The sequence below is a fragment of the Moschus berezovskii genome, chromosome 14 (assembly GCF_049115385.1).
Source record: "Moschus berezovskii isolate FMDL1 chromosome 14, NW_MosBer_1.0, whole genome shotgun sequence".
NCBI lineage: Eukaryota > Metazoa > Chordata > Mammalia > Artiodactyla > Moschidae > Moschus > Moschus berezovskii.
The window spans coordinates 78478086-78500132 of record NC_142473.1 but is presented as its reverse complement, the minus strand read 5'-3'; the positions used below and the strand labels follow the sequence as shown (position 1 = coordinate 78500132).

At 47.5% G+C, this 22047-nt stretch overlaps 1 protein-coding gene across 1 annotated transcript; it reads right to left on the bottom strand.

Moving 5' to 3' along the window:
* Positions 1–1409: 1409 nt before the first annotated feature.
* On the bottom strand, positions 1410–20473 carry ACCSL (1-aminocyclopropane-1-carboxylate synthase homolog (inactive) like). Its single transcript, XM_055422709.2, has 15 exons — positions 20452–20473; positions 12474–13030; positions 11027–11086; positions 10491–10561; positions 10055–10124; positions 9763–9829; positions 8244–8341; positions 7914–7991; positions 7472–7572; positions 6209–6298; positions 5422–5467; positions 5182–5323; positions 3005–3147; positions 2767–2920; positions 1410–1492 (listed from the first exon to the last, which is right to left on the bottom strand). The coding sequence occupies exons 1-15, from the start codon at positions 20471–20473 to the stop codon at positions 1410–1412; spliced, it is 1782 nt and encodes a 593-aa protein (XP_055278684.2).
* Between the last annotated feature and the right edge of the window lie 1574 nt (positions 20474–22047).

The following is a 22047-nucleotide window of genomic DNA, read 5'->3' as shown; positions in this document are numbered from 1 at the left end:
TTAATCAATATAATTTCATCACATTAATGACTAAAAGAATTATATTATCTCTAAAGGTACAGGCAAAAACATCTGGTAAAAACTGAACACACATTTATGGTAAAACGTTCAGCAAACTAGGAATTGAAGGAAATTCTTCTATCTGGTAAAGGCAGTATGAAAAATTTTTCCAGTAACATTATACTTATGAATGAGAGACCGAACTCAATCCTGTTAAGATTGAGAACAAGGCAAGAATGTTCTTACTTTTTTATTTAACTCTGTACTTGAGGTTCTAGGCCATGAAATTAGAACAGAAAAATAAGAGACAAATATTGAAAAGAAGGAAAATCATCTCTTCTGGTCACATGAACTCCTTCATGCAACCAGTGAATTCTCTTCCTATGTCTACTAATCAAGTTTCTTTCTAAAGAAACTTGCCTGGTGTCGAAAAGTCTTGAAGAATCAGGATTTGTTGGTGGGCTGCAAAGCTGCCCAAGAGAGTGAGGATGATCTCAAACCCAGGTGACTGATCAAAGCCATCAGTGGCTGCTAACAGTTCTTCCAGCATCTATTAAATGGTGGTAGTCCCCACTCTGCCCATTTCACCGCTTCGATGCTCAGACCAAAGCTCAGATGTGCAAAGGTTTTGCAGAGAAATGCTCAGGGGGTATGATTTGGACAGATGAAAACCCTAGAGATGAAAACGGAAGACTTCATTCAGGCTTATCACCAGAGATTCATTTTAAAAGACTTTCAAAAAGGCAAAAAAAGGAGAGAACTCATATTTGGAAGCAGAAACACTTGAAACTATACTCTCAATCGGCCACGTAGCCACACGTGTGTAAGGTGATCATATAAGGACCCTATGGGACACTGCATCCAATACCTAGAAAATGCTCTGCCAATTGGGGATCATGATTTCCCTTCCTTTCTGGCCTGCCCTAGAAAGTATTCTTCACATATAACCTGCTTTAACTGCTGTAGAATTTCAAAACTAAATATTTAAACTTAATTAAAAATTAAGTTTAAAAATCATCTAGCTCCCAAAAGGTCATATGAAGACTGTGAAATAAAACAGGCCTGCAATTTAAAGAATATGGAATTTATTAGGTACAGAATATAAAAGCTAACCCACCTAAACAGGGACCCAGAGAGCTCCCTTTATTCCTCCTCTAGGCTTTCTCCCACCAGAATCCCCATAAAAACATTTTGCACACACGCAATGGCTCGTCGAGACTAAGAAGATGTAAAGCTTCCAAAATGACAGGTGCTTAAGGGGGCTGATGGTGGGGTCAAACGCACTCATGCCTGGAGGAGCCCGCTGTTTGGTCACAGCTCCAGGCCAGTGCCCAGCCTCCCGGATCTGATGCTGACATCAGGACTTCCTGAGAGCGGGACTGGCTGGAGCCTCTGGCTGGGCGGTACACTTACTCCTTCATTGCGTCCTCCAGTTGCTTCACTCTACGCTCCTGCACCTGCTCCACTAGCACCTGCTGGAACCGACGCATGGCTAGAGGGTCCAAATGAAGACAGAGAAAGACTTAGCGGGCGTGCACATGGCCCCAGATACATGCAGGTCCTAGTAGACCACCACAGAAGCTCTGGTTCAGGGACGCCGAACTTGAGCCTTCCCTTTCGGGGGATAGGTTTCCAAGTCTTCCTGCCACATCCCCCATGGCTCTTTTTGGCGTCAGTGTCACAGCCCCTGCCTGCCAGATTACCTTCGTGACTCAAGATCACATCCTGTCACCTGGCTTATAGCCTGGAGAAGGCAATGGCAACCCACTCCAGTACTCTTGCCTGGAAAATCCCATGGATGGAGGAGCCTGGTGGGCTGCATTCCACGGGGTCGCTGAGAGTGGGACACGACTGAGCGACTTCCCTTGCATTTTCACCTTCATGCACTGGAGAAGGAAGTGGCAACCCACTCCAGTGTTCTTGCCTGGAGAATCCCAGGGGGAGCCTGGTGGGCTGCCATCTATGGGGTCGCACAGAGTTGGACACAACTGAAGCAACTTAGCAGCAGCAGCAGCTTATAGTTTGGCCTCATTATTTTCTGTCTTCCTCCAGTGGCCCTTGCCTCGGTCTACTTTCCACATTAGCCCAAAAGATATGTAACATAAATATTCTTTGCTATGTTCCCAGTGGGTAGAACAGTGACCTGCGTGTGTTGAGATGCAATAGATAAAATGATTTGTCGTGTTTCTGTAACCTTCAGAGGAGAATCACAACTCCACAGTGTAGCATACAGGGACTTCTAGGTCACACATTATCTGTCTCACCGAGGAGCTGGCAAGTTCTGCGTGGGCAGAGCTCCATTTCTGGACAGCTTACAGTCCCAGTGCCTCTGCTATGACAGAAACAGACCTGACACACCAAAAGCATAATATACTTCAAGTGCCTAACAGCTCCTCGTTTGCAAAGGAGCTTAAAGATATGGGCTTCCCTTGTGGCACAGCTGGTAAATAATCTGCTTGCAACGTGGGAGACCTGGGTTCAATCCCCGAGTTGGGTAGATCCCCTGGAGAAGGGAAAGGCTACCCGCTCCAGTATTCTGGCCTGGAGAATTCCACGGACTACAGTGCATGGGGTCGCAAAGAGTCGGACATGACTGAGCGACTTTCATTTTCACTTAAAGGTATGAAAGTGGAAACAGAGGGCCTAGAAGGATAGGCGCTACGTAGGCCGCTAAAGGCGAGTGGGGATGACTCCACTACTGGGTTACAGAGGAGTGGCTGGCGCATCTGTGAAGGACGCCAGGACTGGCAGGTCAGCTCCACTCACCGCTTCTTAGCAGGTGGGGCCTGGCTGCAAAGACGAGGCGGAACCAGCCAGGCTCCTTGCACATGAAGGTCTTGCCCGGCGACAAGATCAGCTTGTGGTCCAGGAAGCGGTGATGGAGGAGCAGCTCTTCCTCAAACGTGCACGACTTCAGGTACTGGGGAAGAGAGACAGACAGAGCTGAGCTCAAGACCCAGCCAGCAGATCTGCCCTTTAACACGTCTTCACTCCCAGAGCTCACCTGTTTCAAGTTGATCCAGACGTAGAGGCCGGAGCCACGATTGAGGAAAGGGACCTTCAATGTCTTTAGCTTGTGAGTGACATACCTGTGAGCCTCCTGCAGCCGGAAGTGATAACTGGGCAGGTATATATTGTCAATCCATTCTGAGTGGATGGAGGAAGAGAGCCGTTACATACTTCATGGCTGAGATCTGCCAGAGGGCTCCTGACCAAATGCTCCCTCCCTGGGCTTCATGCCTGCTGATTCTATCCAACCCTGACTGTATCGTATTTGAGCTGATCATACCCAACACGTGGACTTTCCTGGTGGCTCAGAGGTAAAGAACCCACCTGCCAATGCAGGAGGCGCGGGTTTGTTTCCCAGGTAGGGAAGATGCCCTGGAGAATGGAATGGCTACCCACTCCAGTATTCTTGCCTGGAGAATCCCATGGGCAGAGGATCCCAGGGCTGCAGTCCATGGGGTCACAAAGAGTCAGACAAGATTAGCAACTAAACACCACAACCCACGACACCACTTCCACTGTGCAAGGTGGGGATACTGGGCTTCTCAATAGTTGTGTAGTAAAGTTATGTTTGAATTTACACCCTTGAGGCAAGAAGTTGAGGTGTCCCCTAAATGGGGTTGATGCTGCTGTTGTCAACCGGTCAAGTAGCTGCTACTCATAGTTCCCTCACCTTCTGCTTTAGACCCTAACAAATGGACTGTGAAGAACCTCATTATGCTTGGGGATGATCCTAGCACAACCATTCTCAGCATTGGCAGCACTTTAGAACCACCTGGGAGCTTTTAAAAGGCCTAATGAACCAGATTATATCCGCAGACATCTAACTCAGAATCTTTGTGGATGCAGCCTGCACATTGGGCTCCCCTAGTAGCTCAGACGGAGAAGGCAATGGCAAGCCACTCCAGTACTCTTGCCTATAAAATCCCATGGATGGAGGAGCCTGGTAGGCTGCAGTCCATGGGGTCGCTAAGGGTCGGACACGACTAAGCGACTTCACTTTCACTTTTCACTTTCCACTTTCACACATTGGAGAAGGAAATGGCAACCCACTCCAGTGTTCTTGCCTGGAGAATCCCAGGGAAGGGGGAGCCTGGTGGGCTTCCGTCTATGGGGTCACACAGAGTTGGACACGACTGAATGACTAAATTCCCTAATTCCCTATAAATTGGTATTTAAACTCTCCAGGTAATTCCCACGTGCATCCAAGATTGAGAACTAGTGTTCAAAAAGCTGGGAATATGGTTTATACCAAATATCGGAGGACCTGGAACCATGCAGGAGGCATCCAGTTGGATTTCTCCTATCTACCACTTTTTCCACCCAAAGTTGAAAGCAGATTGTTTTTTAAATCAGATTATTGGATAAGTTTGTTTCGTGTACCCCTGCTCCCAATTTAAATCCTTGGACCAGGCATCTCCTCTATGACATGGAATTTTTTAAAAGGAGCTCTTATCCAAGTTTGAACCATGGCATTAAGGGTGGGAAATTGTCCCTGAAGCCACCATTCACTTAAGATCCAAGAGAGAAGGTAAATTCAGGCGCCATAGATGTAGCAGCACCAGCTTGCCCAAATGGCCTCTCCTTTGACCACCCTGGAAGATGAAGTTAAATCATATTTGAAGAGTCAGGGTGTTCTTTGGTAATCTTTGCCTGAAATAAGCCAGGTTTGTGCTCAGTGCTCAGTCATATCCAACTCATTGTGACCCCATGGACTGTAGCCCCCCAGGCTCCTCTATCCATGGAATTTTCCAGGCAAGAATACTGGAGTGGGTTGCTATTTCTTCCTCCAGGGGACCTTCCAGACACAGAAATCAAACCTACATCTCCTTCATTGGCAGGCGAATTCTTCGCCAACTGCGCCACCTGAATGGGAGGAAAAATTGACCTTCATGTAAAGACCAATCTCTGAAGTTCCCACCTTCAAGTCCTGGAGTACAATCAACTATCCCTTTTGCAGGCAGAGCACCGGCTATCAGATGGTCAGTGTTTTAGACCAGCACCTCTGTCTTCTTTCTATACCTGACTGCATCTGCCCTCCTGTAAACATCCCGTCCTGCTGTTAAACCCGAGACAGTGAACAGGGTCTCAGTGTCCTGAAGGCATGTCAGAGGCCCACGCAGACCCAGAAATTCCCCGTGGCCATGAGGTCCAGCCTGGGACGGGGCTCAGTACCTCTGTCCTGAAGCAGCTGACGCAGCTTGTACTGGGCGATGCCAGAGATGCTGTGGAGGTAGCCAAAGCAGCTCATGGCAGAGGCCACCTCCCTGTTGTGGGTATACAGAGCGCCAAAGCGGAAGCCAGAGATGCAGAAATCCTAGAGGAAGAGAAGAGGGAAGGGAATACCCGACTGGTCTGCCTTCTGCTCCTGGCTCCACTTCCTTCCCCACCCAAGGACAGGTGGCTGGGGCTCACCTTGCTGGTACCCCAGATCACGTGGGTCCTGTTGGGGTCAGGCAGACTGGAAAGGAAAGGGCAGAGTCAAGATGATGGAGAGATACTTGAGGGATGACGACATGCAGCCTATGAAGGGAAGATGAAAGTGGCCTTGAGGGCCTTCCTAGACAGAAGGGCCTGGGGACCCGAAGTTCAAGACACAGTTGCCCCAGTTAAGCCAGGAAGTCAACAAAAGGTACCCTTGTGGAACCAGATGGGAGTGCTCTCAAGTGCCCACTGAAGGTACTCAAGGACTCTCAGCCTGGCTTGGGGTCTTCCTACAGCGAGTCCAGAGCCACCTTCTTGGCAGTTGGCTCCTCGTACAAGTGGGCTACCATTTCTAGACTTTCCAAACATTTCTAAAATGTGTTCACCTATTTCTTTCTGCCCCACCTTTGGTGAAAATGTTCCTTCCACCAGTCATGCTCTTCTCTTGCTTTGCCTGCTGGATCCTATCCGAGGGCCAAATACCAACCCTTAAGAAAGTTCTCCTCTGTTTATATCCCTTCCCTGTGCAGCACTTATCAAGAAGCCCTGACCTTCCATAGGGCTTCATCTTCACCTTCTTCTTAAACTATGTCATGTACAAAGTGGCATTTAGAGAAGACATTTTGGAGGACAGATGATGCTTTGCTCACTTTCACATTCCCAGAGGCTCTAAGCTCAGTTCTTGGCTCATAGCCAAGGAGTTTACTGCCCATGGACTCACCTGCAAAAGCAGGAGCTTCATGGTTCTTGTTCCCAACTCACGCTGAGACCAACTCACCTCTTCATGCTCAGAACACTGTGGAATGTGATGGCTTCATCAAACACAGACAGCATGTACATCTCATCTACAATCACGTGGAGGCTGTACCTGCAGGTTGGGTGAGAGAACAGTTATCTAGGCTCTCTCTAATTGTTACTGATTCTTCATTTGTTAGGTCCCTCTGAACACAGATCAGACACTCCTAAGGCCCCAGAAGCCCATCCAAACTTTCCAAGAGGTGTGGCAAGGTAGAAGGGGGTCTCGCCTTCACCAGAGGGGAACTTCCACCCTGACTTGGGGGTACTAGAAAGGAACAGGACCTGAGGGACATGCATGAGAACATCCGGCCCCACGCTTCAACCATCAAGTAGAGACCAGGGGTAGGGGCTGGGTGTCCAGAGACATCTCCTCTGGTATAGTCAGGAGCTCCCAGGACTTCTTCCTGGCAGTCCAGTGGCTGAGACTCCATGCTCCCAATGCAAGGGGCTCAGATTCAATCCCTGGTTAGAAAACTGCATCCTGTGTGCCACAGCTAAGACCCAGCACAATTAAATAAATTTCAGAAAATTTTTAAAAAGAGCTCCCACCTAGGGTCCGGTTCAAACAGGGATACGAGGTGGGCTAAGCGCACACCTGCCTCATCTCCTTTATTCTCCCAGCAGTGCTCTCAAGCTGCACTATCACATTTCACGGGAAGAAACTGGTTTCTGAGACAGGAAGTTAATCCCTCCCTTAGTCCGTGCTAGAGCTGGCATGGAGAGCACCCCCAGCGCTCTTCCTCTCGTCCCCGTGTGCCGCCATTAATTGGTCTGGATTTGTCATGAAGTTTGAACACACATTTCTTCTCGACCGTGGAAGATCATCTACCCTAAGGCGGCTCTTTCCAGACTTCAGAGATATTAATAACTGATGTTAACATGTTCTTAGAAATAGGGACTGGAAAATTCTAGAGGGACTCACCTTCCTCGGCACCTCAAGCCAAAGAGTTTGGGAAATGGATGCAGGAAGAGCTTATGTTAGGAGGGGTGGGAAATAACAGGGCGGCATGACTGTTATGTGGGTATGTGCGCACAGGCAAAGGCCAGAAAGGAAACGGCAAAGCCTGAAGCAGGGAGCACGCAGGTGCCTTTTCCTTCATGTCCATTTCAGTTGTCCATGACTGCACAAAGTACACTACGCAGTGAGAACACTTAGGGTATATTATTTCTGGCTCTGACTCCTTGACTGTGAGTGATGGGAACCCTTCTTACAGACTTCATCTCAAGGGGGTGGAAGTCATACTTCTTGGCAAATTCCAGATATTCCATCATGGACTCTTGGGAGTAGACGTCTCCCAGAGGATTCTGAGGGTTGATTAGCACAAGACCTCTGACCTTTTTCCCCTGAAAAGAACCAAGCATAACCAAGTGAACACAAATCCTTCACCTCCACATCGAGTTCCGCTGAAGGTCAAGGCCAGGGCACTGAGTAGGATCAGACACCTCATCGAGGCCTCAGTGGGCAACTGGAGAAGCAACTATCACGGTGCCCGCAGAGGGGACAGGAAGGAGCTCTGGGGACCCACAGCCAGGCTCAGGGCTCCTCGGGCGATGTGCCCTGGGATGCTGCCTCTTTTGAGGAAGGTGCCCACACTGTCTTGGTGAACAAGTTATCCCACTGTCTCCGTATTCAGCCCCTTTCCGGAGCAGCAGTGCCCACCCTGAAGACCCGGTTCCCACCTCACCTCAATCTTAGCCCCAAGCAGGGCTTGCTCCAGCTTATCCACAGTGAGCTGGAAGGGATAGCCGTTTGCCTCAGTGACCTGGAAGACAGGTCCAGCCTGAGAACCACATATCTGGAAGCTTCCAGGCCTGGATTCCTCATTCCCAAAAACCCAGAACAATCCTCTCCCTTCATACCCAGGGACTGGTCCCATGTGCCCTTTTGGCCCAATTTCTCCATCCTTCTCCCATAACTTGTACGGGAGAAAAGCAAGACCAGCCTCCACCTTGGCAAAGTCTAGACCATTCCCTTGCCTGGGTCGGCTGAGCAGGGGAAGGAGGTCCACACTGACCTGACTCTCCAGGTGGACGGGAACCAGCTTGACTTTCGCATACAGGTGGGTACTAAAGGCGAAGCCCCCATGGGAGGGGGTGGGGACTAGAAAGGCCTCTGGAAGCAGAGAGACAGTGCTGTTAGTTCAGGGTGTCCCAGTGCAGTCCCCCAGATCAGCAGCAACACGCCCCTCAGAGGAGGTTTCCTGTGCAATCCCTCCTACTTAGGGGTGAGTGCTTTGCAGCTGCTTTGCAGCTTTGGATACATAAGTGTACGTGTTAGTCACTCAGTCGTGTCAAACTCTCCAACCCCATGGACTGCAGCCCGCCAGGCTCCTCTGTCCATGGAATTCTCCATACAAGAAGACTGGAGTGGGTTGCCATATTTCCTTCTCCAGGGGATCTTCCTGACCCAGGGGTCGAACCCAGATCTCTTGCACTGCAGCCAGATTTCTTACCATCTGAGCTATGATAAGCCAGTACTGTATATTTAATCCACTCTTAAAAATTTTATTTAGGAAAACAAAACCCTTGAGTTTCTTCTTTGTGGGTACACTAGAAGAGAAAAGGGGAGAAAATCCAGGGACTCAAGCCAGGCTCGCAGCAGGTAGAGCATGAATCATCAGCAAGTCTTGTCAGCTCCAGGCCGACACTGGAGGCCGCGGTCCACACACAGAAAGGGCTCTCATCTCTCTACGTGGCTCAGGTCTTCCGGGCTTGGTGACTTCATGTGTTATTTTCTTTCCATCTGTTTGGCCTCCTTGATGAGCTAATCAAGGACCCACTCCTTCCAGTGAAACTGGCCATCTTGGTAACAAGTGCCCCATGCAGTAGGCTCATCAGGAAATCAGATTCTTATTTCAAATTGTTCAGAGGCATCTTTAAGGAGACCAAGAACAGATCTCTCAAGCTTTACTTGATCTAGAACCTAGTTTTTAATTTCAGTGTTTTTGTTTGTTTGTTGAAGTTGCTTCAGTCATGTCCAACTCTTTGCGACCCTATGGACTGTAGCCCACCAGACTCCTCTGTCTATGGGATCCTCCAGGAAGAACACTGGAGTGGGTTACCATGCCCTCCTCCAGGGGATCTTCCCAACCCAGGGATTGAACCCGAGTCTCTGAAGTCTCCTGCATTGGCAGGCGGGTTCTTTACCACTTGCGCCACCTGGGAATCTCCAGAGATACACAACTTGCTGTGTGTCGAAGAGATAGAACATCTGTGTTGTCTAAGCCAGTTGACTAGGGCTCTCTGTATTGGGGTTGAGACTGAAAGTCCAACTAATACTAGACAGAGTTGGCTCCAGATGTCACCATTCCTGGGGCAGACGAGGCCTGTAACATGCCCATATTAAATGGGAATTCAAATCCCTCACTCCTGCATAAAAAGTAGGAAGATGCTCTAATCGGGGCAGGATGCATCCCAGCGCTTCAGGGAAAAAGTCTTCAATCAAGACCCTCTCCTCCCTTAAGGCCCAGGGCCCATGCATGCCTGCCCACGTGGGGCTGTGTCCCTGAGGGAGCGCAGAGCCCGCTGACTTACCACCTGGATCACACAGAACCATGGCCAGAGCAGAGAAGACAGCAGAGCAGCCATTTAGAATGACCACCTGGAGAAGATACACAGAAGGCAGAAGTTGAAAACCAATCTTCATGTAAGAGGGATCAGTCCCCTGTCTCCCTCCCCGCAGGGAGGATAGACATACGGAGTCTCCTCAGCGAGGACCCACTGGCCTCCACCCTGCCCCGACTGTGAGAGGCTCTTCCGGAAATGCAGAGGTCCCCAAGAATACGGTCCTCCACCAGGGTGTCAGAAAGGCTGGGAAGAGACTCACATTTTCTGGGTCAAGGAGCTCAGGTGTCTTACAGTAGAAGGTCAGGAACCGGGCCACTTCTTTCCGCAGGCTGTGGACAGACCCAGACAGACCAGTGGTTCCCAGGATAAGCCCTGGGCTTTCCTAGACTTCAGTCTTTTCATGAGAGCAGAGCGTGCAACCTCAGGGTCCTTACAGGGTGAACAGAAGACTGAGGCTCTCAACTCCCCAGGAGACACAGACATGAAGAGTGCGGATAAAACTTGGGTCTCTTGAACAATAGAGCAGTGCAATTTCTACTACACCAGCTTGCCTGCTGTGATAGTCTACACTAGGCATTTTCTAGAAGTCATTACCCCCCAAATAGGTAGGCACCCAGCAGAGAACCAGGGAGTCTTTTGCTGGATGAGGACGGGTGCCGGTAGACCAGAAGACCCCAGGTCCAGGGGCTACTTACAATGGTTGCCCTCTCCAATCAGCGTACTGCAGTAGATCTTCGTCAATGTAGGTCATGTCACTCTGACTCAACTGTTGACAAATAGAACGTGAGCACAGCCAGACCAGGGATGCCCAAGAGGCTTCATCCTACTCATAGGATGCCCATGGGCGTTTGCCCTACAACACAGGGCCTCCCAGAGGGAAATGGGCATATACACGACATGCTCCCTGATGAACAGAGGCTTTAGTCTTCGTGTCAAAGATTATACAACTAGATCTCCCCTGGGAAGTGGAGATCTTCCCTTGGACCTCCCCAACCCTACATTTGATCTAGATGCTCCCTTGGCAGCTTACCCACTGCATACCCATCCAGAGAAAACTTCCCAACACAGCAAGGCCAGTCAGCAGGTTAGATGTGCTGTTCTAGAAGCTATTTCCCCACTCCCTTCCTCAACCTTCTAAGTCTTATTCCTGTGTCTACCCCGTGCTAAAAGACCATTCTTGGGGCACCTGGGCCTGAAGCTGGGTCCCCGCACAGGCTGGAACGTGGCTTACCCTCTCAGTCAGCAGATCAGTACAGAGCTTGTTCTCACTGATACCAAGGTTGATGTAGCCCTGGAGATGGATGGGATCGAAGTCAGTCCTCTTGCCCTGCCTACCATGGACCCCTTTAAACGGGTCAAAATTACTCATCTGGATGAGCTCAAATGGAGGTCTCCCTACTCCATGAGGCAATAAAATCCATGTTTGACAACCTTAACATCAGAAAAATTTCCCCAAAATCTCCCAAATCGTACAGCTTGCAAACTTCCCTCTTTAGAGCCATATATTGGGTTGGCCAGAAAGTCCATTCAGTTAGTGAGTACCTTGTTCCAATAGAGTTCTTGGTGAAAATGAGAAGTGTCTTATTTTTATTCAAAAGTGAACGAACTTTTTGGCCAACCCAGTAGATAAATAATAATAGTTATATTATGTACCAGCCATCATTCACTGAGCTCCTATATTCTAGACATTAGACTAAGTGGTTCATGTCAATTGCCTTAATTCTCACAACTCCTGAGAAAATGCTCTGATCTCCTGCTGAAAGAGAGTAAAGCTCAGAAAGGTTGAATTAAACTACACTAGCCCCCCGATCTTGGTGATGAGCAGCATCTCACCTGACTGGCCCCAGAGCCGGGCTCCTTAACCAGGCCCTGCCTGTATCACCCCTGCCATATCCACTTCCATGGAAGGACCCCTTCAAGTTCCTGGAAGGGGCACGGCCCCTCAGAGGCCAATCAGGATACCCGACTCATTTGGGCCCCAGAAAAGCAGATGGCCATCGGCCACACATCCCTTGGGTAGGAACAGAAGGAAAGGTGAGGCTACTGTGGCCCGCTGCCCTCTGGCTGGAGAGCTGTTGGGACCCTCCCTTGCTGGGAGCCTTTGATTGACCCCATCACCACTGGGATAACATCCCAACATCCTACAGTGGCCCGATCCCATCCATACCTCTGTTACAGCACTAACCGTCTCTACTCAAGCCACACAGGCCTCCTTCCCCAATCACTCCAAGCTCTTCTCACCCTGAAGCTTTCACCCATGCTGTTCCTCCTTCCTGAAGGACCCCTCCCTTACCCCCATCACCTGACTGACAGACTCAACCTTTAAACCATCTTCCCTGACCACCCAAAGCAGGCAGCCCCTTTATGCTCTTGGAAACATTATTCACATCTGTTTCCCCAATGGCTGACTGATATCTGTTACTAGACTTGAGTTCCACAAGGGTAGGTTCACTTACCACAGTGGCCACAGTGATTCCCGGTGCATAAGAGCTAGGACAGGAGGGGAAACCAGACCCAGCTTGTCAATTTTCCTGTGCCCACCCCCTCACCTACAGGGGAAAATAGCACCTACTCTACTCCATGGGGCTGGGAAGAATCAATGAGAATGCACAGTTCTTGGCACAGGACTCAGTAAATCCTAGTGATGGGGGCCCTTGAGCCTGTCCCCCCATCCTCACCAAGGTATTCTTGTCCTTGTGGTATTTGTTCCCTTGGTAGGTGTCGTAGTCCCGGAAGCTCAAGTGGTATAAGGCAGAGATGTCAATCCCACGGTTGGACAGGTCATAGCTGATAACTGTATTTTCAAAATCACTCTCTTGGTAGAACATCTGGCCAGTCTGCCTGTTTGCTTGGACTGGCTGCCCACCTCTGACATCACCCCTGGAGTCCCTGGATGTGCAAGGCGGTTGGACGCTCTGGTCGCCTGCGGCCCCAGCCGGCAGGAAGCTGACAATCTGGAACAATAAGCGACCCAGGAGTGCCTCCTGCTCCCTGATGGTCTGACCGTGCCACTGCTCCTCCAGCGCCAGGTCCTGCTGCTGAGGTCTGGTTGTCAGCTGCGTGATGTGATCCTCCACAGTCTGCCTCAAGGTCAGCACCATCTCCATCAGCTGGGTGTGGATGCTGCCGTATCTGAAGGCCTGGTCCCTCATCTGGACACAGGGCGTGTGGGGGGCGTCTGATGGGCTACTCGTACTCTGGGTGTTTCCACTGGCCTCAGCAGGCTGGCTAGAACCTGCAGAGAGAGACCACGTGCTGCAGCAAAGGAGACTTCCTGAACCTCAGGCCCAGGTGTGATCTCAGGCTGGCCACCAGTGCCTTCTACCTCCACACCTTGGTTACAGGCCCAAACTGGTTGAGGAAGAGTTACCTACTCATTCAAGGGCAATGCCTAAGTGGCCCCAACCTCAGATGTTGGAGCACTGGACTTAAGTGTCATTAATATGTGTTCTTAGGAAGAACCTTAGGGTCCACTTCAAGAAAAAGGAGAAATTGAAGAGGTAGGCTGTGGATTCTTCAATCAGAGTGATTCCTGCTTTATACAGTTATAAGGAAGAAAAGGGATTCTGCTGCCAAAAATAAAAACAACAAACCAAAACCTTAAGTCATTCTGTGAGACTAGGGGAAAGGAAACTACTGCCCAGGGGCCAAACCAGCCTTCCATTTGTCTGTGTAAATAAAGTTTTATTGGAGCATAGTCATGGGCACTTGTTTACGTGTTATTTATATTTGCCTTTGTACTTCAGCAGCACAGCTGAATAGTCATAACAGACCGTATGGCTCATAAGGCCTAATAAAGCTACTGTCTGGCCTGTTACAGAAAAAGTTTGCCAAGGCTTGTTCTAGAACATCATTCCTTTCATTTTTCCATTTTTTCCCCCAAGTTGGTCGTACCAGATGTTCGAAACTCAGTTTTTTCATCCTCTGCTTTGTATCACTTCCTATAAACACCTTCGACCTGCTCACAGTGAGAGCTGCCTTGGGCATCCATCACCAGTAGCCATGGGCAAGATACACGGCTCTCAAATTTTAAAGTCCACCAGAATCACTTAGAGGGTTTGTAAGGACGCAATGCTAGTCCTCATCACTGGACTTTCTTTCAGGGGTTTTGGGGTGGAGCCTGAGTAATTGCAGTTCTAACAAAGTTCCTAGGACTATACGTTCTGAACCACTAACTATTCAGCCCAACTTTCTGTCTGAAAAGAAGTCCAAATGCTGGGTAAGACTTTGTACACCTTTGTAAAGCGTCAAAGAATAAAAGAAATCAGATATTAAGAAGCCAGGAGGTATGAAAATGTGAGGCTGACAGCGGCTTCTCATTCACTGTAAAATAATCCTCATATCCTCAGTCACTGAGATCCCTTTTTCTAAGAATCTAGACTTACACCCCTTCCACCAAAGGCCATCTTCTAAGTTTTTCTACATTTCATCCCCCCACATATGCAAAACCTTGTTACTTCTTTTACAGTTTGTGGGACCAGCACTTCAAAATACTGGACACTCTGCCCAACCTCTTTAAACCGTCTTTAGTCTGCTTGTGATATTCCCATGCAACCTATACTTCTCTGTAATGACACTTGTTCAGTATCTGCCCCGGTCAGCCTTTGTCGTGGTGTCCTTCGCACACCAGCTGGCATACAGGTAACTAGCAGGAGAGGCACAACCTCAAGGATGGCTGACTCAGGGAAGAGATAAGCCATGACTGGGGACTGTAAGCTATGGAAGATGGAGTGACAGTCGGATGAAGCCACGGGACAAACAGGTACCAAGTCTTGACTTAGGAAGCCAACCTTTCATCAGTAATACAGAGAACTTCTCTCACCGCTACTAGAAACATAATGTTTAGATAGAAATTGAACAGATTTTTCTTATTCCTGGACTAACACTTGTTTCACAAGCGAAAGCTTTGCTCTGGCCCAAGCTCCATCCCCTACAAGTAACAGGGTCATTGCAATGGGGCTCTGAACTCTGGGGGTGAGAAGGTCACACTGTCCTCCAGGAACTTGGGTCACCCTTGGTGTCCTTCCATCTACCCAGCCCTCAGTCAGGGACCTCAGGCTCACAGGAAACAGGGATCAAGCTGGGGCAGGAAACTGGAGGTCAGTGTGGCCCAACAAGCCACTGGAGGAGGCAGCCTGGCTAGAATTAGAGCTCTCCAGGCAGGGGCCAAGGCAAGTAACTGCAAAAAGTATATTTTCCTGGCAAATGTATTTTCTGATAAGGTAGTGAGTATGTAGCAAGGCTGAGGGAAAATCAAGAAGTCAGACCTCCACCAAGACTTGTCTTTTCTATAAGAAAAGCCTATTGTGACCAACATCGTTCCACAAAGGCCATAAATCTCAGCCCTAGATTGTCTGGTGTTGGGATACACAAACTCTCAAGTCTTCCTGGCTATACCCATAATTTCAGTATTTCTCGCCTTTAAACCATCTTCCTCCCAAAGCATACACAGGGGACTTCTATAAAAGCTGTATCTCAGGACCAGTGCAGCTGGTGCCCTCTGATAAGAGCTGAAAGACAGATCTTAAATAGTAAAAACTGAGAACAGGGAATGAATCTGGGGAATGAACTAGGAACAAGCGAGTCTCCTGCTCATTTGGGGTGCCAGTACATGGGTATACCATTTATACCCAACAATCCTGGGTGTTCATTGGAAGGACTGATGCTAAAGCTGAAACTCCAATACTTTGGCCACCTCATGCAATGAGTTGACTCACTGGAAAAGACTCTGATGCTGGGAGGGATTGGGGGCAGGAGGAGACAGGGACGACAGGGAATGAGATGGCTGGATGGCATCACTGACTCGAAGGACATGAGTCTGAGTGAACTCTCGGAGTTGGTGATGGACAGGGAGGCCTGGTGTGCTGTGATTCATGGGGTCGCAAAGAGTTGGTCATGACTGAGCGACTGAACTGAACTGATTCTTTCTCTAGTACCTACAAGCCCTTCCAGTTCGATCTGCCATCTGGCCTTCATTTCCCTTGCCATGCACCAGCCTTCCCTGGTGTCTCAGTACCCTAACCTAATTGAGATTCTTCCTTCTCAATGTAGTAATTAAGATTACTACATAATAATTAGTACATAATGATAAAGATTGTCAAGTCTTCCTTATGTGCATGGGAAGCAAGGTGTGTGTGGGGTATAGATCCCTAAACAGAACTTGCAAAACTGAAAACTCAGGTAAAAGCAGCCTTGAGAAGTGTAGAATCTGTTACCACTCACCAACTGTAAGATGTTGGAAGAATTCTATCTCCTGTCTGGGCACCAGTTACTCACACCAGATGAGAAAGTCGCTCGTTGTGTCCAACTCTGCGACCCCATGGACTATTCAGTCCATGAAACTCTCCAGGCCAGAATACTGGAGTGGGTAGCTGTTCACTTCTCCAGAGGCTCTTCCCAATCCAGGGATCGAACCCAGGTCTCCCACACCGCAGGCAGATTCTTTACCAGCTGAGCCACCAGGGAATCATAATACTTACCTCAAATAGAGGTAAAATTGAGACTCAGTGAAGGCAAGGAACTTCAAGTGTCCGTCAAACCAAGATTTAAACTTCAGCCCTCTGATGTTAGCCCAGAACTCCTGGGAAGAGAGTGAACTAACTAGCAGAAAACCAGCGCTAGCACAGACTCCAGCCTGGGCTGTGCACATTTGCATCACATAATGTGCCCTAGAAGTCTCAAAATCTGAAGCTGGATTAACTTCATCCAACAGTACTGTCATCCTGTACTATTGGTGACTCAAAGTCCCTGGACAGAAGAAAACAAACGCGCTGGGAGCAGTATACCTGAGATTCTAGGTTTCTCAAGAGCATGATTTTTTCAAATACAGCATCCAGCACACAGAACATCTAGACATGTGTATCAACAGCATGAGCTAAAACCAGCAGAAACGGCGAAGACCAGCTAGACTTGAGGTGCTAGGAGTCGGCCGTAAAAACATTGCTTTTCTGTTCAAGGAGATAAAGCCCAATGAAACTTCACAAAAATTAGAAGTTGTTAAAATGATAGATCTAAAGAAAACAGGAGATTCTAGATTGCCTGTTGTTAAAACACAATTATTGAAAATTTAAAGCCTCGATGGAAAAGGCTTAATGGCATATTAGATACAACTGAAGAGAAAGTTAGTGACCTGGAAAGAGAGGCTGGAGAAACTTTCTAGAATGTGGCGTGAAGACACAGAAGAATCACAGAAGATATAAAATCTAAAGTATACATGCTCATATACATACTCATTTGGAGTCCCAAAGGAAGAGAAAATGGGGCAGAAGAGAAGCAAGTTGAATAAGATGTTTCATCAGTGCCAAATAACCAGGCACCAAAGCATGGCATCAAGAAGTTTTTAAAAAATGAAAATTATGATAAATTATATAATTTTATATACATATATAATTTATTTACATATATAATTATATATATGTAGCTTCTTTGTGAAGCGACAAAAAAAATCAAGACAAAGAAGCATTTCAAAAGCTGCCAAGAAAAAATATTATCTGAAAAGGAATTACAGATCAAAAGCTGGTATTAGCAACAGCAGAAACCTGAAGTTAGTGATATGCCATTGTCAATATACTGAAAGGAAATAACTCCCAATCTGGAATCTTGTAGCCATCACACATCGCCACTTCGACAGGCAGTACCCATCTCTCCCGCTAGAGGGGCTGGATTTACTGCAGAGGACCAGTATACTAGTCAGAGCCAGTGAGAGGCGGGGAAGGCAGACACAACTAATCAGAGAAGCAGGGTCACCTTAAAAGCTAAAGCCAGCTGAGTGAGAGAAACCAGACAAGGTTCACACTGTACAGTGCCACTTACAGGGCAACTAAAAGCAATTGGTGATGATAGAAGTCAGAACAGTAGCTCCCTGGAGAGGAGGTTGGGAAGTTGACTGTAATGGGATACAGAAAACTTTCTGGGGAGATGATATTAACATATCTTAATAGGGTGATGGTTACATGGCTGTAACCATATGTCAAAGCTCAAGGTGTACTCTTATGAACTTTGTTATATTTAAGTAGGTTTTTAAAATGCAGGTATAGCTAATTTAAGGCTTTATTGTTGCTGTTTAGTCACTAACTTGTGTCTGACTCCTGCAACTCCATGGACTACAGTCCATCAGATTCCTCTGTTCATGGGATTGCCCAGGCAAGAATACTGGAGTGGGTGACCATTTCCTTCTCCAGGGGATCTTCCCAACTCAGGGATCAAATCCAAGTCTCCTGCATTACAGGCAGTTTCTTCACCACTGAGCCATCTGGAAAGCCCAATTTAAGGCTCTATTGGATTATAAATAGCTAAATAAGGTTATCTCCAATGTGAGCCCTTCCAGTGTAAAGACCACTATCAGAACAGGCCCCAACTATGCAGAGGGATATTTGCATGATTAATTTATAGTAGAAAAAAACAAAGCGACAGTTCTTGAGAGACAAGCACAGCTAACTTAGTCAAGAAAAATAAGAGAAAGCACATGCACTGGAATAAGATGAACTAAAGATTACTTTGCACTATTCTAACGGGTATGATTAAGTCTGGGAAAAATGGAGAATCTAGTTTAAAAATGTAGTTAATTATTCACAGTCCCGGATAAGAAATAAAATCTTAAGCAAATCAGTTTCCATAGACATTATCAAAGAGTTAGGTCTCTTGAAGAATATCTGGCACAGTGGGTCTCATAAGGAAATTCCATCATACATATAAAGGAGTATATTATTCCAGTGCTATTAAACTAGAGAAAAGGAAAATTTGCATTTCATAATCAAATAAACAATGATATCTAGACTTGATGAATTTTATATGAAGAACTACGGACAAATCTATGGACAAATGATTAGATTATCAATACTTAAAACTGAATAGCACCTAGCAAGCAGAATCCAGCATCATAATAAAATAACCTTTTGACCAAGTGGGGTCATATTGAGAATGGAAGTTCAATTCTATGACTTCTATTAACTTTTCATTAGTAGATCCTAAGGGAATAAAAGTCACTTGATCTATAGATGCTATAAAGACATCTGACAAAATTAGACACCCATTCTTGATTTAAACAACTTAATACAATGAATGGCCACCTCTTTAGCATAAGACATCTCTCAGCCAAAGAGCCAGCCTCCAACTTAGCTGAGAAACCAAAGGGTTTGAAATCCTGAACAAGAGATAAGGTTGCCCATGGTCACTGTAAAATACCTAACATTTCACCAGAGGTCTCAGCCAAAAATATTAGGCAAGGGAAGAAATTACAGTTAAAAATAGGAAATTTGAGTTAACACTATCTACAGATTACTAACATCTACTTGGAAGACACAAAAGAATTAACAGATGCTTTACAAGAGAAGTTAGTATAGTTATAGACTAGGACCCCATTTCATCTTTTTTCCCCTTTGGCTGTTTAGCATACTGCTGCTGCTGCTAAGTCACTTCAGTCGTGTCTGACTCTTAGCGACCCCATGGACTGCAGTCTACCAGGCTCCTCCGTCCATGGGATTTTCCAGGCAAGAGTACTGGAGTGGGGTGCCATTGCCTTCTCCTGTTTAGCATGCAGGGATCTTAATTCCCCAACCAGGGATAGAACTCATGACCCCTGCAGTGGAAGAGGGATGTCTTAACCATTGAACCAGGGAAGTACCCTCACCTTTTTGTAAATAAAGTTTTATTGGAACACAGCTGCACCCATGTGGCACACAGACACTGGCTAGACTTTGGTAGACTATACTAGAAGGAAATGAACAGACAGTTGTTGAGAGATGCAAGCCCAGCTAACTTAGTCAAGGAACAAAAGAGAAAGCACGTGCACCAAAAGATGATGAACTTAGACCAGCATTTCAACCCAAGTCACTTAGCTAATGAGAGCGCTTAGTGACCGCCCAGAAGCCCCAACCACAGGCAGCTTTATTTCCACTTAATCCTGGCTGCTAGGAGGTGAGAGTTATCCACAATTTTCAGATTGGGTGAATAAGGACATAATTTATAATAGCCTGTTGAATTCAACACAGTCCCCTTATCTACCCACCCTGAGTATGAACGGTGTAAGCTTTCGGGGGTCAAAGACCCTTTAACACCACAACATTATCAACCACAGTTTACACTGGGTACTGCCTTGAGCCAGGCTGTTGTCTGGATTCTTTGTATACACCGCCCAATTTAATCTTCAAAGTGGCTCTATTAAGAGGGTAAACAATCTACCTGCAATGCAGGAGGCCTGGGTTCAATCCCTGGATCCGGAAGATCCTCTGGAGAAGGGAATGGCAACCCACTCCAGTATTCCTGCCTGGAGAATTCCTGGACAGAGGAGCCTGGTGGGCTACAGTCCATGGGGTCACAAACAGTCGGACACGACTGAGCGACTAATAGCAACAAATGAGGAGGTGCCACCATTAGGCTCACTCTACAGGTGACGAAACAGGAGGCTTAAAGGTAGGAGGTTAACTCAAACGTGTAGGATGGGAAAGGGGGCTTGAACTCCAGGCTCCACTGCCGTCTTAACCATGCCTTCCCGAGGCTGCTTGCCAGAAGGACACACACACCCTCGAAGCCCGGCACTCACTGTCAGGAATCCATAAGGCCTGAAGTCCATCGTTGGCCCCACCCCACTGGGGGGTCCAGGTGAAGCCCCCTCTCAGTCCACATCCGTGGCTCCCAGCCCAACCACCATGCACTTACCGCTCTCCTTGTTTCCACTCATCTCTGCTCTGGTCAAAATCCTTTAATCGTCGGGGGCCTCAGAGACCGCTCCAACCCGTCCGCCTCTCAGGAAGCCTGCTTACTGCTTTGGGCCTGCGCGCTCTGCTTTTAAGCACACAGATGGTTTCAAGGGCAACAACATCCACCTTGTCCTTCCGGAGGGGACCTCCCTCAGGTGCGCTTAATTACCTAATACGGCCTTTCTTTTTACAAAATTTTTAAAATTATTTATTTACTTTAAGTGGAGGTAACATTGGTTTATAAGATTATATAAGTTCGCATGTACAACATTATATTTCAACTGCTGTATACACTTAACTGCATGCTCGCCACCAAACATTTGGTTTCCACCCATCCCCACACAGCTGATGCCCTGTACTCCCACCCCGCTGCCATCCTTCCCCTCTAATAACCTTTACTCTGTTCTCTCTGTCTACATGTTTGTTTCATTTGGTTTGGTTTTGTTCATCCATTTTGATTTTTGTTTGCTTCTTATATTCCACCTATGAGTGAAATCATATCGTATTTGTCATTTTCCATCTATTTCACTTCACATGATACCCTCAAGTTCCATCCATGTGCGTGCGTGCTCTATTGCTAAGTCGCGTCTGACTCTTTTGTGACCCCATGGACTGCAGACCTCCAGGTTCCACTGTCCATGGGATTTTCCAGGCAAGAATACTGGAGTGGGTTGCCATTTCCTCCTCCAGCAGACATTCCTGACCTAGGGATCGAGTGCGCATCTCTTGTGTTTTCTGCATTAGCAGGCAGATTCTTTACCACTGCGCCACCTAGGAAGCCCCTAAGGTCCATCCGTGTTGTTGAAAATGGACAGATTTCATCTTTTTTATGGCCAAGTAGTATTCCTCTGTGTGTGTGTGTGTGTGTGTGTATGTGTACCACATTCTCTTTACCTATTCATCCATTGATGGAACTTAGGTTGTTTCCATATCTTGCCTATTGTATGTAATCCTGCAATGAACATTCGTGTATCTTTACAAATTAGTGTTTTCATTTTCTTTGAATAAACCCGGAAGTGGAGTATAAATCGGTGCAGCCGCAATGAAAAACAGCATGCAGATTCCTCCCAAAATTGAGAAAAACATGGCCTTTCTTTGAACTATTATGGAGAGAGGCCCAGCAGCCCCCACGCCTGTAAGAACACACTTTGGAGCTGTGGCTCTCAGTCTCTGGAGGCATTGGCATCACCTGGAGACCTCGTAAGGAGGAGGGGCTCTGGGAAGAGGGAGAGGGTCTGAGCCTGGGTAGACCCTCAGGAATGTCAGGTGATTTGAATACTTGGCAACGTCAGCAAGCAAATCTCAATTAAAGCACAAAGGAGCTCCTAATCCTTCAGGCCACGATTGCGAGCAGGCTGCAGCGGGTTAAGCCAGGGCAGGACAGACAGCTTGACGAGGAAGCACTGGAGTCGGGACCAGGGCTGGGGGGTTGCTGGTTCCAGTCTTCTCAGCCCTGCCTGCCTGTGTGTCCTTGGTAAACCCACAAAGCCTTTCTGGTCTTTGGTTTCTCTTTGTTGAAGGGAGAGGAAACCGACCTCATGAAGGGTGATGGATG